We start from the raw sequence: 18,022 nt of genomic DNA, 5'->3' as shown, positions 1-18,022 counted from the left end.
TGGCTCTTATTTACAACCATATGCTGTTGCTATGGTAACAGCTGATGACGCCACGTGACTATGTTTTGGTTCACTGATGACTGAGCCAGTAGCTGTTACCAAGAAAGTGTAAGAAAAATTATTATTTTGTTTTATTGAATCCCTCAAATGTAAAAGTGCTAGAAAACCTAAAAACTATTGTGAGCCACCTTAAATAAATTTGAATTCAAATCGTCTTGAATAACTTTTCAATTTGCACATTTAAGTCCAACCAGCTTCGAACATCTGTGAAGGTTTCGTTGAAACATGTGTGATTAAGTTATGAAATGTTTTTTATATCGGTAAACGCGATAGCATCATGGACAGTACAGAAACAAACACAGAAAATTATACATGCTTACAAGTCTTGCCTCGGAGACACATCTGCCTCGATAGTGTATGATAATCAGGGTTTAATGTTTCTAATAGGAAAAGACGAGGTATGACATATTGGTTTTTTTCGTGTTTGAATATAATTTGCATATATATGCAGCGTAAACACGCAATGATTGCTAAAGGACGTGAGAACGCTGATGGTACGATTGATCAGCTTGAGCGTTGACTTATCGCACTTTAAACAGGCGCGTCTGTATCTGCTAATCCATGATTCATTTCTTCCAAAAAATCTTATTTTTTTGAAGCGACACAGGGTTGCTGCTCTTCCTCCTGGAAGGAACCGTAATAAGCTCTATTTAACGCTGCGGCATGATCGTCAGAGTGGAAAGACGAAAAAAAAAAACAACCTCGTCGCCGCTCGTGCCAGGAGCGCTTAATATCATGACTGCAGTGTCGCACTTCCATGACAAACGCTTTTCTGCTAAATTTTCATGTATTAAAAGACTTATCTTCACCTTTGTGCAAGATTCCATTACATGATATCCCCCAGAAACCTGTTCAAGAGACATTTTTTTCAAACGATACGTCTTTATAACAAGAACATCCTTGAACCGTTCTTTCTGACGTAACGTTCTGAATTAATTCTAGCAATGATTATGCACAACTACGACACTTGATGCTAAAAAATCGCATCATGAGTTTCCAAAGCTGGATGTATGTGTTGCATGTAGAATGAAAATCATCAGGCACAAAAACTTCTTTCCAAAAGTAGAATAAATATGTTTCATCACCAAGCAAGGGGAGTGAACTCCAAAGTTTTCCTTCTTTTTTCTATTAAGTGGTGTTGGTACAAACAGGATATTGAGCTGAGTCAAACAGCAACCTACGGGACAACTACTCCACCGCAAATTCATAAGTTGCGTGGATGAATTAATGAAATTGTTCTTACTCCTACAACTTACCAGCTTTAAACATCTGTGAGGGTTTCATACACGTATGCGTGAATGGGATATATTTTTTTTGTATGTCAGTTGATGCAACTGCAGCATAACAACGTGCTAGAGGATAAAGCGATATAATCTTAAGTCAGGTAACTGTAACCTTTTTGTTTCTTTATCAGTTTTTATTTTAAACTGAATATTTCAAAGTCGTTTCTCCACCACCACAAGGAGAAAAACTACAAAACACTGAAATGTTATGATATCACTAATATGAGTATCAACCGCAATGGACTCTGAATTAATTTTGGTTATGATCGTGATCGTGATGAAATTAGAATTTTCGGTGGCAATTGCCTCTTAGGTGAACATTTAGCTATTTCACCTCATACTCTGCCATGACTGATCACAGAAAATGGCGCGTACTACTCAAAACAAGCTCTTCCTCTCGTACATTGCATAGTCGATTTACGGGGTGCATATGAAACTCTTTCCCCCTTCCTTATGACCACCTCAAAATAGCCTATGAGGGTAAATGTTTTCCTCGTGCGCAAATGCAGGAACACTGGCTGTTTGAGTATTACAAGCATATTAAAAAGAGAGTAGAACTTGAATGTAATATCAGATTTTTTCGTTTGCGCCCCAGTTCCGACAAGTCTGGAGTTATTTTATGGTAAAGTGTCGACGAAATGAAAACAATGAAATTTACTTAATCGAGCGGAGCTCAACAACTATATTTTGGAGTCAACATGGTACAGGGAAGCTACTTAAGCATATTTAATTCAAAGGTATTAAATTGCGTTTTTATCCTTGATGAAAAGTAACATATTAAGAGCCTGCTGGCGGCTTACGGTCGAAGATTCTCCAATTTTCTTTCGTATGATAGGACTCAGAGTATTACTAATCCTCCAAAACTGGATGTTAGTCCCCTGAAGTGACGGCAAACTATCATCTTAGAGTCTTACCTGACCAACGTACTAAATATTAATACCCAATGAGCGTCTACCTCGTCTGTGACATGTAAATATGATAGTGACTCACATTAAAACATAAATTTTACGCAAACAGCAAAAATCAACTTCAATTTCTTTTCATCGCCTTTTCTCCAATATTCCAATCAACATTGTGGAAAGAATACGAAACTTCTTGTTCACTTTAAATGCAAACAAGACATTCAAACATCTTCTTTAATATACAGCTGGCTGAAAATAGACAGCAAGATGTTCAATTTTTTAGTGTGTCCTAAACGCCAAGCTACAATTGGCACATTTTCATTACCTCGGGTCACATGATAAATTGTACTGCTATCACATATCTGTCGAAAGCATAGTGGCCTTGTGGTTAGTACCGTAAACAGTTGCGCTCGGAGGGTCTGGGTTCCAGCCCTGGTCGGTTCATCGACACTTTAACCCTCAAATTTCCAATCTCCACCAAGAAGTAAACTAAGTACCGCGGAACTTTCAGGGAAATTTTAAGAGAAGCTAGAAGGCAACTCTGCGATGCACTAATGTTTCTTTCAGGGGGGAGGTGGCTTGACAGGCTCCAAAAAGGCGAGCTTTCTGGGCCGTAGGTGGACTTTACCTTTCTGGAGAGCATTACGACCACCGGCACTACTAAGAAACTCGTATTTCGTTTGAGGCGGGCACACTTAGTAAAACACGCATGTTTTTCCTCTCATACATATACATCAGTAAGGGTAGAGACTTCTGTCGTAACTGCTAACACTTAAAGTACTATATATAGCTTTGAAAAAATTTTGTATACTAATAGAGAAAGCATCGTCGGGGAAAAAAGGCTCATGCCTTGTTTTGCTCTCGGTCAGCTTCACTCTTGATAAATTCTAGTATTAGTCATTCCTTCATTGTCATAGGACTAATGTTTGCTTCTACTGCTCTTTATGCAAGCCATATAGTTTGGATTATCTTAAATATATACTGATTGTATTAATCATATTTTGACCTGCGGATGATACGGAACAACAAATAGATCCTTACAGGTAGTGGAATCGTAGAAAATTGTGGAAAACTATTTTATATCTTGAAAAATATTTGGCTTTCCCTATAACTGGAGAGTATTATTCTAACACCGGAACCGCTTATCATTATGGGTGATTTTAATATCCACGTTAATGATGTGAACGATTTTGATGCTTGTGAATTTTTGGATCTGCTGACGTCGCTTGGCCTAAAACAACATGTCGTTGGTCCTACCCACGAGGGTAGCCACACCCTGGACTTGGTGATCACCAGGCAATATGATCAGGTTATTAAGTCTGCCCCGATGATCGATCGCTTTATCTCTGACCATGCTGCAGTACTGTGTAAATTTGATTCAGTGAAACCCTGTACAGCTGTTAAGGAAATCAGTTACAGGCAGCTAAAATCTGTTGACATGGATGCACTCAGAGCTGATTTAACGACGTGTGAATTGTGTACCAATAGTTTTACGCATTTGTATGTGATGGTCTCCTGCTACAACTCCACACTGTCGTTGTTACTTGATAGATATACCCCCCCCCCTGAGAACTAATACTGTCGCTAATAGGAAGAGTGTGCCTTGGTTTCACCACCAAATCAAGGATGCTATTAAGGGTAGGCGGAGAGCTGAGAGGAAATGGCGCTCTTCTAAACCTGCACACGATCTAAGTGTTTTCAAAAAGAAGAAAAACCATGCAATATACTTGATGAACCAAGCTCGCTGTGATTATTACACCAATCATATCTAGCAAAATAATTCTGATCAGAGAAAACTGTTTAAAGTTAGAAGGTCCCTGTTGTGTGACACCAACACTACATCGTTTCCTCGTGTTGACACTATTCAGCTTGCAAATGATTTTGGAAATTTCTTTGCTCAAAAGATTGAGAATATAAACACGTCTTTGGCTAATTTATCTACACCACCCGTACAATCTCTACCTGTTACTGCTACTGACCTTACTTGCCTGAAAGAACAGTTTACCGGTTTCAAGACCCTCTCTCAAGAACAAGTGCGCATGTTGATTAGTAGAGCATCGGGTTAATCTTGTCAACTCGACCCCATTCCCACTCCGATTGTTCTCAAGTTGCTGGAGGTACTATTGCCAGTTATCACTAAGCTGATTAATCTCTCTTTTGACACCGATCAATTTTCTAAGGCCTGGAAAGAGGCGCTTGTGTTACCATCTCTCAAGAGACCTGGCTTGGACTTTGCGTTCAAAAATTTTCGTCCAGTCAGTAACCTCTCTTATATTTCTAAATTGTCGGAGAGGACTGCGGCTGAGCAGTGTATGGAGCATCTGACTGCTAACAACTTACATTCTCTGCTTCAGTCGGCGTATAAACAGCAACACAGCACGGAGACTGCCTCACTTAAAGTTAAAAATGATATCTTGATGTCTATGGATGACCAACATGTCACCTTGCTTGTATTATTAGATTTGAGTGCAGCTTTTGACACGATACATCATGATAAGCTGATTGGTCGTCTTGAGTCTGATTTGGGAATTTATGACAATGCGCTTGCCTGGCTTAAATCGTATCTATCTGACCGGACCTAGCGTGTTTCTGTAAATGGTAGTCTCTCAGATCAGTTTCCTTTATAACAAGGTGTTCCTCAACGATCATGCTCGGGCCCTGTGCTTTTCACTATGTACACGCGCAAACTGTTTCAGATTGTTGAACGCCATCTTCCACAAGTTCACTGCTACGCGGATGATACACAGTTGTATGTATCATTCAGCCCTAATCGATCCGTGGATGCTGATCTTGCCATCAAGTCCATGACTGACTGTATCAGTGACATTAGGAGTTGGATGATTTCAGATAATCTAATGTTAAACGATAACAAAACAGAATTTTTAATTATAGGTACCAGGCAGCAGCTGGCCAAGGTTAACATCAATTGCATTAGGGTTGGATCGATTGATGTTTGTCCGGTAACAGTGGCTAGAGACCTAGGCTCATGGTTTGATGAGCGGCTTACTATGTCAACTCATGTTAGCAAGTTATGTGGTGCTGCCTTTTATCGTTTGCATAATATCAAACGCATTCGCAAGTATTTGTCTCGAGAATCAACAGAAATGCTTGTCCATGCATTTATTACACCTCGTGTTCATTACTGTAACAGTCTTTTGTATGGGCTGCCCAACTACCAGCTTAACAAATTGCAGAGAGTTTTGAATGCCTCAGCCAGGCTAGTTTGTAATGCATCTAGGTTTTGTCATGTCTCACCCCTTCTTCGCGGTCTGCATTGGCTTCCTGTTACATTAAAGCCCGGATAGAATTTAAGATTCTACTTATTACGTTCAAAGCAATTCACGGCCTTGCTCCTAAATATCTATGTGACTTACTAACATTTAAATCGTCCTTATATAACCTTAGATCTTTAGATAGTATTTTACTTTCTATGCCAGCTACTCGATCCAAGACGTTAGGTGATCGACCTTTTATGGTAGCAGCGCCAAGGCTCTGGAAGAACTTCGTGCGATTACTAATGTGAACAATTTAAAGGCGCATATTAAGACTTATCTTTTTAAAACCTTATATCGGTGAGCAATTTTATATTCAGTTCTATTTTCAGTTTGACATATTATTTTGTTTCAGTTAATTTAATCAAAAGTGTAATGCGCTTTTGATCATTGTATGTAAAAAGCGCACTATAAATTGATAAACTATTATTATTATTATTATTATTATTATTATAACTGCTTTGTACGATTTTTATCTAGTTTTCCCCAATCGTCTCAACGAACATAAGGCCTAGTTCACACGTTGTGCTTCTGCCGTGCCCAGAACTTAATGGCAATTAGGTTCGACTATAGCACGGCAGAAACACGGCGCTGACTCAGACATCGGGTTAGGGTCGCACGAAATTAAGGCTCTGCTGAAGTAAAGTAACAATTCATTCTCATAACTTCCCGCGAGAACGCAATCCCACAAAAATACATTCTATGAAATTTGTTCGGCTCGGCGGAGACACCACTTTTGAATCCACCAGTGTCGTGCCAGAGTCATGTAGCACGACAGAGCCTGTCGACTTAATTGCTTGCCAAACGTAATTAAAAAGTTTAATTCAGACGCCGTGTTTCTACCATGCTTTTGTCGAACTTAATTTCAGAATTGAGTACGACACGGCAGGAGCACGACGTCTGAACTTGGCCTGAGGTTAATCATTCTGTTCACCTGTTTGAGTTACCGAATGTCATTTCTGCCTTTCCTTAGGTCAAGACCAGGCGTGGAAATGAATGTGACTGAAGAAGGTAAGCAAACATTTCATCAAATAATGACACGGAAATATACAGAGCTAGAATAAGATGGAGTCAGATTGCAGTAAGATCAAAACGCCATACTGAATTCCTTTACAAATTCTGTGTCATAAGTCGACAATATACATTGTTGCTCTCTCTTTCTGGCTTATGATAAACAACCATAAGCAAATTCATTATAATTCAGTGATGAAATCAGTCCCCTGGATACAGCAGATATTATGCAAGTAAAACCAAACGAATCAGTATGTGCACTTGTCTTATAACACCATCTTTCGTTCTTTCGGCTTTTTTTTCCCACAGTCCAAAACCAGGATGACGTAGAAAGTGGTTACAGTGACGAAGAGTCAGTAGAGGAGCAGAGTGAGCCTGAACGACACACAGAACCAACTGATGATCACGAAGAACCCTCTGAACATGAGGAAGACGAAACTGAAGGATATCAAAAACCAAGAGAATACCACGAAGAGGCTGATGAAAGTGAACAGCTGCACGTTGAAACTGACCAGCGAAAACCAGAGGTAGACCCTAAAGAATTCAAACAGCAGATACTTAAAACTGAACAGAAGGGACAACCAAAAAAGGATCATGGGAAATCTGAAGAGCAGCAGGTTGAGGTCAAAGAAGAAAAAGTATCCGAAAAAGACCAAGAAGAATCTAAACAGGAAACTGAAGACGACAAGGTTGGTGAACCAGTAGAACAAGAGCAGCTCGTCATTGTTAAAAGTAAGTTAACCCATTCTCTGTCAATTCTTAAGAGGACCCTTTGACGAATAATGTTTATGTGTGTGTGATACAGAAACAATCTTTATTAAATATTCCTAACAACAAAGTTTTAACGTTCTGTAGCTGATTGATTAAGGTAAGTCAACCCATTATCTGCGTCCTCCAAAAAAAAAACAAATATATATATATATATATATATATATATATATTTCAGAACTGATGAAGGTCTCGGACCGAAACGTTTTTATTAAACTTTCTTAGACTTTTTATTTGAGTATATGTCTTTCTTAGCTCGAAGTTGTCCGTCCTCGTGTACTAAAATATTTTTCCTATATAAATATATATATATATTAGGGTATGCGTTTGGATTTTTCCGTATTACAATGCTCGATACATAAAAGTAGAGCGCAATATATGTTAGGTTATAAAAAATTTTTAAAATTTTTATAAAATCCCCTGATGAGTGAGCAATCCCGAAACAGGCTTGTAGGGATGAAAACGCAGTCATTGTACTTTTCTAACTTAACATACATATCTATTGTATATATATAATCAATTGTGTAGGAAAATAAAATTAAAACTTCGCACTACAGAACTGTTTCGAAAGGGTCTGAACCATCAACTTATAACGTTCCTTTTATAAGTTGATGGTTCAAGCATGCTTTATCAAGTATTTGGTTGAGTGCCGGCACGCACTCGCCAGTTCATTCCTTCTGTTCAGGGTGCCCACCCCTGGTCTGCATATGATGAAAAATTTTTCTGTTACGCAAAGATTGCATCCCTTTGTTACGTTCGAGTACGGCCTGGCGCGGGCCATTATTTTCCAGGTCACGGCTAATTCCGTTTCGGCGTCCTTTAGGGTCCAGATTTATTTGCTCAACTCTGTTGCATTCCTTTTGTTCTCATTTCTAAATGAATCCGTATGGTTTCTAAATCTTGTTTTAAATTGGTTCGCGGTAAGCCCGATGTATCTTTGCTTTCCCATGAGACTTTCAACTGTGGCCTGGTAGACCACGTTTTGAATTAGGCAATCGCCACCTAGCGGACAAGAATGCTTGTCTCTACAATTGCATGAGACTTATACAGAGATGACGGCCTGGGTGCATTCCAGCAAACACCAAAAGAGATCGAAAGAATCAAGAAAGATATTTGCAAAGTTTTCAGCAATAACGGCTTAAAAATAATTATCGAAGCAAACAAAAAAGTGGTCAACTTTCTCGATGTCACTTTGAACCTAAACAAAGGATCTTATGAGCCGTATACAAAGCCTAACAACGCACCGCTTTATGTGCACCGTGAAAGCAATCATCCACCTTCCATCCTAAAGAACATTCCCCTGGCGATCAATAAAAGGCTTAGCGAAATCTCATCGGACAGGGTATCCTTCGACAAAGCAGCACCCATGTATCAGCAAGCGTTAGAAACAAGCGGCTACAATCACCAATTAAAATTTGACACAACAACTAAAGACCAGACGAGTAGAGAAGGGAGAAGAAGACACCGAAATATAACTTGGTATAACCCACCTTTCAGTAAGAACACTGCTATTAATGTGGGAAAGAAATTTTTAGGCATCGTAAAAGAATCCTTTACACCAAGGCACCCGCTAAGAAAAATTTTTAATAGGAACACTTTGAAAGTGAGCTATTCGTGTATGCCAAATTTGGAAAGAAAAATCAACACCCACAACAAGTCCTTCCTCGCAAATAATTCTCAATCACAAGAAAAATCATCTCATATCCAACAAGAGCGACTGGAAAAATTGTTTTATTAAAAAAAACGCCCCCAAGATATTAGACAAATCTTCTCGACTTTATTTTGTAAGAAGAAACCGGATGTTACAATGTACAGATATTAGATTATGGTATATTGGCTCATATACCACAATGGCTAAGCCAATAAGAAGTCTTAAATTGCATTATCCAGTGATCCAGTTTTTAATACATATATGTGTATATATATAGAAAGTTTAAAAATTGCGAGGATGGACAACTTCTGACGTCAAAAATATAATAAATTTTAATAAAAAATGTTTCGGTCAGAGACCTTCAGTTTATTACAACTTTTGAAAAAAAAAAAGCATTAAATAAAATCGAAATGCTAATGATTAAGTAATTACAGATAACGACTAATGAACTGGTGCTAATAAAAAGATAACAAAAAACCTAATTACAAAGAAAGCAATGGACAAAATACAAGAAGCAAACCCTAAAAACTAAGAGATAAGAATACTAAATATGTTAAAATGAGTGGCGTAACCAATTGCAAAGAAGCAATGCGGTAAGCATTAAAAAAGAGGAGGTCCACTTTTAACTACAACTGTAAACCGTAACAAATTCCTAAAACAAGGCATTTGGAGCCCGAAAGGGCAAATTAGCAACGAAATCCCTGGAGGGGCCCTTAAATGATACTAATCATAATAAGATCCCTTGGCAGGGCCTTTGAGTCCAATCCACACCTAAAGGGCCGACAAAATCCAAGAAAAGGGTCTTTGAACGATCAATTAGTAGCGCCTAATATAAGATGGAAAATTAATTATAGCAAATTCTATTTTTCGAATGAAATTCCTTTCTTTTATTCAAACCATGGGGTGGCAAAGAGAACAACTGAGCACTCCAATAAGCCTCTTTTATGATTAAATGCCAAAGAGAACAACTGAGCACTCCAATAAGCCTCTTTTGTGGGCCCCATTTAAGGGCCCCTCCAGGGATTTTGTTGCTAATTTTCCCTTTCGGGCTCCAAAGGCCTTGTTTTGGGATTTTGTTACGTTTTACAGTTGTAGTAAAAAGTGGGCATTCCCTTTTTTAATGCTCGCCGCATTGCTTCTTTGCAATTGATTACGCCACCCATATTAACATATTCTTATCTCTTAGTTTTTAGGGTTTGCTTCTTGTATTTTGTCCCTTGCATCTTTCTTTGTAGTTAGGTTTTTTGTTTATTAGCACCAGTTCATTAGTCGTTATCTGTAATTACGTAATCATTAGCACTTCGATCCTATTTAATGCTCTTTTTTTATTTCCAAGGTTGTAAATAACTGAAGAAGGTCTCTGACCGAAACGTTTTTTACTAAAATTTTTTATATTTTTTACGTCAGAAGTTGTCCATCCTCGCAATTTTTTAAACTTTCTACGTTCGTATTGGCTGTGAGGTTTGGACTGCGAATCTTTATTGATCCTCCTGGCGCGGTGCACCTTTGTTGGCCTGAGAGTTCCATTGACGACTTGCGATATATATTTATATATATATATATATATAATTTTTTTTTGTGATAAGAAAGACTGGCAGGAATAGTCTTTACTCGTTATTCTTTAAGTAAAGGTTTTAATTTCTCTATTGCCCCAAAGTAACCGATGTTTCTTTTTTCTCTCTTTCTCAAAAGAAAAAGACAAACCGGATGATAATTTCCCAGAAGCCTCGGGGCGTGAATCTCCAAAGGCCCCACTGGCCACGTTTGATGATGACCATGATCTTGACGAGTTCGTGGACATCCCGCAGGAAACAATTCTATAAGCGGCAGCGTTGCTCTCCAAAGTCCTTTTCCATATAACTGCTGATAGATTAGCCATTTCATTATTATAATAATGTAATGTTTTCTCTGGTTATCCACTAGTGGCTGTCAATGAGAGAATGTCCAATTAACTATTATACCTTACTCATCATTTGTTCGATGCTGTGTCAGCATGTTAAGCCATAAATCGTACGCGTATTTACCCCATCGCATACATAAACTATGTGCATGGTCAGATGTAATGCATTTGCGTCTGGCTAATTCATTTATTTATTTTTATAATTTACTACTAAGGTAAATATTTGTAAAAGCTTGTTCCAATGCAAAGGAAGCAGGTATTACGGGTCGTTATAAAGGGCTGGAGTAGTAAGACGCTCTTACAAGTGTACTGGGAACTAAAAGCTGTGTGAAATGTAACATGGCTTCAAGTTAATATAGTTCCTAATAAAAATGATGGTAAATAATTTTGAAGTTGTCATAGCACACTTATTCAATTAATCGACAAATCGATAAGTTTGACATTTTAGAAAGCGTGTACCATATTTCGAAGCAAAACGATAAAGTTCCCAAAACTTGCCGATGCATGATTACCATTAATTCCCCAAAATTTTTCAGTCAAGTAACAACCAATAGGAAGTATGAAACATTAGAGGTTAACATTAGGTATTTTGGCGCAAGTTATAAATTCTTCATACGGAGGCTCACAACGGTTTCCTTATTTTTTCCAGTTTATTGCTTAGTTTATTTCTCTCAAATAATGATAGCAGAGCAAACATCGATCACGTCTGGTCGATTCCAGGTGTTTTCTAAGACGCAACCAGTTTCTGTAGAAACAATAAATCCACCGGAGGTAACCCTTAGTTTTGGGTTTATATGCCTGTAACCCTTATATGCCGGTAACCCTTATGTTACGAAAAATAGTATTGCGTGACTAGCGCTACATTCTAGAGGCTTCGCGAGAGTTCGTTGTTTGTTTATTTTTAGGTTCGTACGTGTGCGTTTCTAAATCGGTGTATTTTGTAATCCTTCTATAATTAGAGCTATTACTAATTTAGAGAATTCTAGAAGCTTATTGTAAGAGTATATAAGTAGACGAGTCCTAGCGAAGTTTTTAACTAATCTTTCACAAGCGAACAGAGTTGGAGTTAGCCGTGTTTAGTCGAGCGTGACAAGAGCTGTATTTATTCAAGTTGGCGGAGGCCGTGCAAGTTTGTCGAGTACGAGTTGCTTAGAGTTCTAACTTGTGGAAATTACGTTCATTTTCGAATAAATCTTCTTGTTGTTGTTCCGACAACCCTGCGTTCAGTTTAGTTCTGAACAAACTTTCCTCAAAACATTCGAACACGTAACATTGGGGGCCTGTCCGGGAGAGGAATTCATTTGTTTACCGACTACAGAAACCAGGAAAGGACAATTCAAGAAGGAGTTACAGAAAAAGTAAGAAGAACTGTACAAGAGAGTGTATTGTGGTTTTGCTGTGAAACACCGCTTTGGAAATGGAAAAGCTTTTGCAGATGGGAAAAGAATTTGGTTTGGAAGGAGAAAAGCTCCTTGAGTTTGTGAGAGACGAGGAAGAAAAAGAAGAGAAACGCAGACTGCTTGAAGAAGAACGAAGAAGGGAACGGGAAGAGAGAGAAGAAGAAAAGGAAGAGAGACGTCGAATGCTTGAAGAGAATAAAAGAAAAGAAGACGAAGAGAGAGAAACTAGGCGACAAGAACGCGAACTAAGAAAATTGGAGATGGAAGCCGAGCTGTTGAAACAGAGAGAGAGCATTGAAGCGGCAAAAAGAGAACACGAGTTGGAGATTGCACGTTTGGCCGTGCAGAATGCTGACGGGCGTCCTGAAGTAAGAGAGGATAGGGCCAAGGCACCCAAGCTTCCCTCATTCATCGATGGCAAGGACGACTTGGATGCTTATTTACAGAGATTTGAGAGATTTGCAGCCACAGCTAAGTGGGAGAAAACAGGATGGGCTTCGAAACTTAGTGCTCTTTTGTCTGGACGTGCACTAGAAGTTTATTCGCGGTTATCTGAGGAGGCAGCCCAAGATTATGACCGGGTGAAGCTAGCTTTGATGAAGAGATATGACCTTACGGAGGACGGATATCGCCGTAAATTTAGAACATCGAAGCCGGAAGTCGATGAGAGTCCAGAACAGTTTATAGTGCGGCTGGAGAGATACTTGTTGCGGTGGTTGCAACTGTCACACACTGAACAGTCCTTTGAAGGCCTGAAAGACTTAATTGTGGAAGAACAGTTTATTGACTCCTGCCCAAAGGAGTTAGCTATTCACCTTCGTGAAAGAGCCCCGGAAACGCTTGACCAGATAGCGAAAATCGCCGATCAATACTTGGAAGCACATGGAAAGCAGTTGTTTAGTTCCGCGACCAAGAGGCCATCCAAAACGGAGGAAACAAAGAATTCACAGAGTGAGACAACAGCTCCCCAGTGTTACAAATGTAATGCCCACGGACACAAAGCGATTAACTGTCCAGCTCTAGTAAGAAAGTGTTTCCTATGTGGCAGGCGAGGTCATGAGGCGAGGAACTGTCGATCGAGTGGACGGAAGTCAGGAAATCAAGGTAAAGATAGTAATCTTGTGCAACGTGGTCAAGTTAGTGCTGGCTGTTTGGTTAAGTCACCAGATCTTAACGCTACCCCTGAGGAAGTTAAGTCGTGTATTCAAAATGATCAGCTTCTGTTGGCCTGTGGCAAGAAAGTCCCGTTGCTTAGTAATGCCTGTGTTGAACCCTTATCTGGAGTAAGAAGTAAGATGCCAGTTGTAAAAGGCAGAGTAGGAGAGAAGACTGTTGACGTTTTAAGAGATACCGGTTGCAGTGGAGTTGTAGTTAGGAAGAACCTTGTTAGCGAGGATCAGTTCACCGGAGATTTTAACGTCATGCTGCTTATAGACAACACAGCGAGGAAAGTGCCTATAGCAAGAATTTATGTTGATACGCCTTATCTCAAGGGTCACGTAGAAGCGCAGTGCCTTTCAGACCCTATCTACGACCTAATTATTGGTAATGTACGTGATGCAAGGGACGCACAAAATCCAGATCCCAGTTGGCAAGAGGCTTGTACGGTAACGACCCGAAGTCAAGCTAAGAAAAAGGATGAACGCACCACTTTGAGAGTGCCTAGTACCCGTGAAAACCCTATTGTGGATAAAGAGAAGCTCAAACAGATGCAGCGAGAAGATGAGAGCCTACGTAAGTATTGGGATCGAGACGATGTACTAGTGAAGGGTCAGGCGGAGATTTCCTTTGAAGAAAAATCTGGAGTACTGTACCGCTTGTACCAGCATCCCTATGTAAATGGTGGTAAGCCACTTAAACAAGTTATGGTACCTGGAAAGTTGAGACGCTCCATAATGCAAGTAGCTCACGGATCGATCATGGGCGGACACATGGGTATAAAGAAAACAACGGACAAGATCCAGAGTGCGTTTTACTGGCCTGGAATTCAAGGTGACGTGACTCGATTTTGCAAGTCCTGTGACGTTTGTCAGAAAACCGTAAGTAAAGGATCAGTACCAAAAGTACCGTTAGAGAAGATGCCATTGATTGATAAACCCTTTAAGAGAGTAGCAATAGATCTTGTTGGCCCTATAAGTCCCCCGAGTGAAGAAGGACACAGATATATATTGACACTGGTAGATTTTTCGACTCGCTACCCAGAGGCTGTGCCGCTAAAGAACATTGACACAGAGACTGTAGCAGAGGCATTGGTAGATATTTTCAGCCGTCTAGGAATACCCGAAGAAATCTTGAGTGATCTCGGTACGCAGTTTGTTTCTGACTGCATGAGAGAAGTCACCCGTCTACTCAGCATTAAACAGCTTACAACAACACCCTATCACCCGATGTGTAACGGCTTAACGGAGAAATTCAATGGAACAATGAAGTCTATGTTGAAGAGACTGTGTAGTGAGCAGCCAAGGCAGTGGCATCGCTATATAAATCCGCTGTTGTTCGCTTATCGTGAAGTTCCCCAAGAGTCCACCGGTTTTTCACCGTTTGAGTTGTTATATGGAAGAGCTGTCAGAGGACCAATGGCTATACTCAAACAGCTGTGGACGAAAGAAGTTGACGAGCCTGAGGTAAAGAACAGTTACCAATACGTTTTCGAATTACGAGAGAAGTTAGAAGATACTCTTAAACTCGCCCATAGTGAACTGGAGAAAGCCCAGCAGAAAGGAAAGCACTATTACGACCGAAAGGCCAAAGTTAGGAAGTTTCAGTCAGGTGAGAAAGTGCTTATACTGCTACCTACCGACCACAACAAGCTACTTATGCAGTGGAAGGGCCCCTTTGAAGTTAGTTCTGTGGTAGGTCTCAATGACTACAAGGTGAAAGTAAAAGGCAAGGAGAAAGTTTACCACGCTAATCTACTTAAAAAGTATTTTGAGCGAGAGGAGACCACAACCGAAAGAGCATTAGCTGGTGGAGTAGGCGCTTCGTGTGTAGACGATGCTGTCAACTGTGCAGTTGAAGCAGATGAAGCAGAAGAAGAAAACATTGATTTCTTAGAGCTTGGTGGATATGTAGCAGAAGAATCGATCGAGGATGTTAAAACCGGACCAAATCTGACGAATGAGCAACGCAATGAATTTACGGATCTGGCTAAACAGTTCGCGAATTTGTTCACTGAAGCACCAGGTGCTACAGATCTCGTTCAGCATCATATCAAACTCGTTTCAGACGAACCGGTTAGATCAAGACCTTACCCAGTGCCTTATAGCATCAGAGAGTCGCTGAGAAGAGATATTGTCGACATGATCAAAATGGGAGTTATTAGAGAGTCCAGTTCTCCGTATGCATCACCTGTGGTAGTAGTGAAGAAAAAAGACAACACAAACCGTGTGTGCGTTGATTATCGGAAACTAAACAAACTAACTGTATTTGACCCCGAACCTATGCCAACCGCCGAACATTTGTTTCAGAAGCTTAGTGGAGACAAGTTCTACTCAAAAATCGACCTAAGCAAGGGATATTGGCAGATAAAAATACCGGAAGAGGACATACAGAAAACGGCGTTCGTAACACCCGATGGATCGTATGAGTTCCTGAAGATGCCGTTCGGAATGATCAACTCTGCAGCAACACTGAAGCGTGCAATGAAGAAGTTGCTAAAAGATTTAGCCAACGTTGATTTCTACTGGGATGATATATTGGTTCACACCCGTACGTGGGAAGAACATATTGGAGCCCTAAGAGAGCTATTTTTACGCCTTGTACAAGCGGGGTTCACTATTAGACCTACTAAGTGCCTATTCGGTGTAAACAGTGTGGATTTCCTAGGCCACCGACTAGAGCAAGGAATGATTGGTCTACATCAGGATAATGTGGAGAAAATTAAAGATGCCCCAAGACCAAGCACAAAGAAACAGGTGCGATCATTTATGGGTCTAGCAGGATACTACAGAGATTTTATTCCCAACTTTGCAGCGATTGCAGCGCCCTTATCTGACCTTACGCGGAAAGGCCAACCTAATAAAGTTGAGTGGAGTGAAGCCCAAGAGAAAGCCTACCGAACAATCAAGTCTTACCTAACAAGCGAGCCTATTCTACGGCTCCCCGATCCAGCTAAAACCTATTTCTTAAGGACGGACGCCTCCAACAGTGGAATCGGTGCAGTATTAATGCAGAAACATAATGAGAAGTTATTCCCTGTTTGCTACGCAAGCAAGAAATTGACAGGTGCAGAAAGGAACTATTCTACAATTGAGAAGGAATGTCTAGCAATTGTATGGAGTATCAAGAGATTTCATCTCTATCTGTACGGAGTTTCTTTTGTTCTTCAGACGGACCATGAACCTTTAAAGTATATGAACAGTGCTAAGTTTAACAACGGACGCCTTATGCGTTGGGCTATGTTTTTGCAAAGCTATTCATTCAGAGTTGAAGCCATTAAAGGCTCAGAGAACGTTGGAGCAGATTACTTGAGTCGTGTAGAGGATTAAGTTTGCTAACATTGAACTGCACCTTATTTCGCAATTTTTCTTACTTAGGATAAATTTAGGAAATTTCTTCTAGAAGGGGGTTATGTTACGAAAAATAGTATTGCGTGACTAGCGCTACATTCTAGAGGCTTCGCGAGAGTTCGTTGTTTGTTTATTTTTAGGTTCGTACGTGTGCGTTTCTAAATCGGTGTATTTTGTAATCCTTCTATAATTAGAGCTATTACTAATTTAGAGAATTCTAGAAGCTTATTGTAAGAGTATATAAGTAGACGAGTCCTAGCGAAGTTTTTAACTAATCTTTCACAAGCGAACAGAGTTGGAGTTAGCCGTGTTTAGTCGAGCGTGACAAGAGCTGTATTTATTCAAGTTGGCGGAGGCCGTGCAAGTTTGTCGAGTACGAGTTGCTTAGAGTTCTAACTTGTGGAAATTACGTTCATTTTCGAATAAATCTTCTTGTTGTTGTTCCGACAACCCTGCGTTCAGTTTAGTTCTGAACAAACTTTCCTCAAAACATTCGAACACGTAACACCTTATATGCCTGTAACCCTTATATGCCGGTAACCCTTATATGCCGGTAACCCTTATATGCCGGTAACCCTTAGTTTTGGGTTTATATACCTGTAATTCAAACTTGAGGTCAGTGATTCCAATTTTTACATTTGCTTTTTGGATTACAATCAGCGTATCGAGATTCCTTTTTTTTCTGCACAGTAAAAAAAACCCTTGCAGCTTATACTTAGGCTCAGAGCCATCTAGTCTTTTGATAATTAAAGGTATCAACTGTTTCTGTCTATTAAAGTACTGTCTAAAGGATTCCATCTTCCAGATTGATTGCTGTTTTCTCTTCCCACTGAGAATTCCCCCAGAATCTTATCTTTGTCAGGGGTCGTAACCGGACGAAACATTTGCGCCTTGTATGTTCAACGTGATATCAAGTTCTATTTTTATGACCCCCTTCCCTCTCAATAACAGTTTCCATTTTCATGATTACCCTCCCATGGTGACTATTTACCTAATTACCATTATAAAAAATATTTGCGAGTGGTATGTATTCTATACAGCCTATCACTTACCCCCTCAGACAAGAGCCATTTCACGGAATTAAACGACCACCAAGATCATTTGTACCTTATCCCAACGGCTGTAATTCTACCTACGCCTTTTTGAGCTGATTATATATGGCTGGGCATTTAAGTTACAAATAGATGTACTGTGTACTGGACAATCGATGTCAATGTATTTCGTCTGTTTTAATGATAATAATAACTATAATGATAATTTACTGACT

The 18,022-nt window shown here is 39.8% G+C and overlaps 3 protein-coding genes and 1 long non-coding RNA gene across 6 annotated transcripts in view; 3 read left to right on the top strand and 1 right to left on the bottom strand.

Annotated features, from left to right (window-relative positions):
- Nucleotides 1-204, top strand: part of LOC148718892 (uncharacterized) — a 3,863-nt gene extending 3,659 nt beyond the window's left edge. The window contains exon 1 of the mRNA XM_088739974.1: nucleotides 1-204. This exon is cut by the window's left edge and continues 3,659 nt beyond it. The gene's annotated coding sequence lies outside the window, so the exon portion shown is untranslated.
- Nucleotides 205-325: 121 nt separating this feature from the next.
- LOC111328967 (uncharacterized) lies at nucleotides 326-12,062 on the top strand. 2 transcript variants are annotated; one of them, XM_088739975.1, is made up of 4 exons: nucleotides 326-458; nucleotides 6,491-6,528; nucleotides 6,838-7,260; nucleotides 10,640-12,062. In XM_088739975.1, the coding sequence occupies exons 2-4, from the start codon at nucleotides 6,510-6,512 to the stop codon at nucleotides 10,768-10,770; spliced, it is 573 nt and encodes a 190-aa protein (XP_088596101.1). In that variant the 5' UTR covers nucleotides 326-458; nucleotides 6,491-6,509; the 3' UTR covers nucleotides 10,771-12,062. The 2 variants fall into 2 exon arrangements, with proteins under 2 accessions (XP_088596101.1, XP_022789259.1); XM_022933524.2 differs by lacking the exon at nucleotides 326-458 and adding an exon at nucleotides 1,386-1,444.
- On the bottom strand, nucleotides 11,484-17,379 carry LOC148718890 (uncharacterized). Of its 2 annotated transcripts, none has more exons than XR_015993617.1 (2): nucleotides 17,264-17,379; nucleotides 11,484-11,670 (listed from the first exon to the last, which is right to left on the bottom strand). It is a non-coding gene; the product is annotated as an uncharacterized LOC148718890 (long non-coding RNA). The 2 variants fall into 2 exon arrangements; XR_015993618.1 differs by having other exon boundaries at nucleotides 11,484-11,653; nucleotides 17,264-17,378.
- Nucleotides 12,098-17,205, top strand: LOC148718891 (uncharacterized). The gene has a single exon (XM_088739973.1). It carries the CDS (start codon nucleotides 12,265-12,267, stop codon nucleotides 16,732-16,734), a length of 4,470 nt encoding a protein of 1,489 aa, XP_088596099.1. The 5' UTR covers nucleotides 12,098-12,264; the 3' UTR covers nucleotides 16,735-17,205.
- Nucleotides 17,380-18,022: the final 643 nt, after the last annotated feature.

This window comes from Stylophora pistillata, chromosome 12 (assembly GCF_964205215.1).
Source record: "Stylophora pistillata chromosome 12, jaStyPist1.2, whole genome shotgun sequence".
In the NCBI taxonomy this organism is placed as follows: Eukaryota; Metazoa; Cnidaria; class Anthozoa; order Scleractinia; family Pocilloporidae; genus Stylophora; species Stylophora pistillata.
This window is presented reverse-complemented; position numbering and strand designations above follow the sequence as displayed.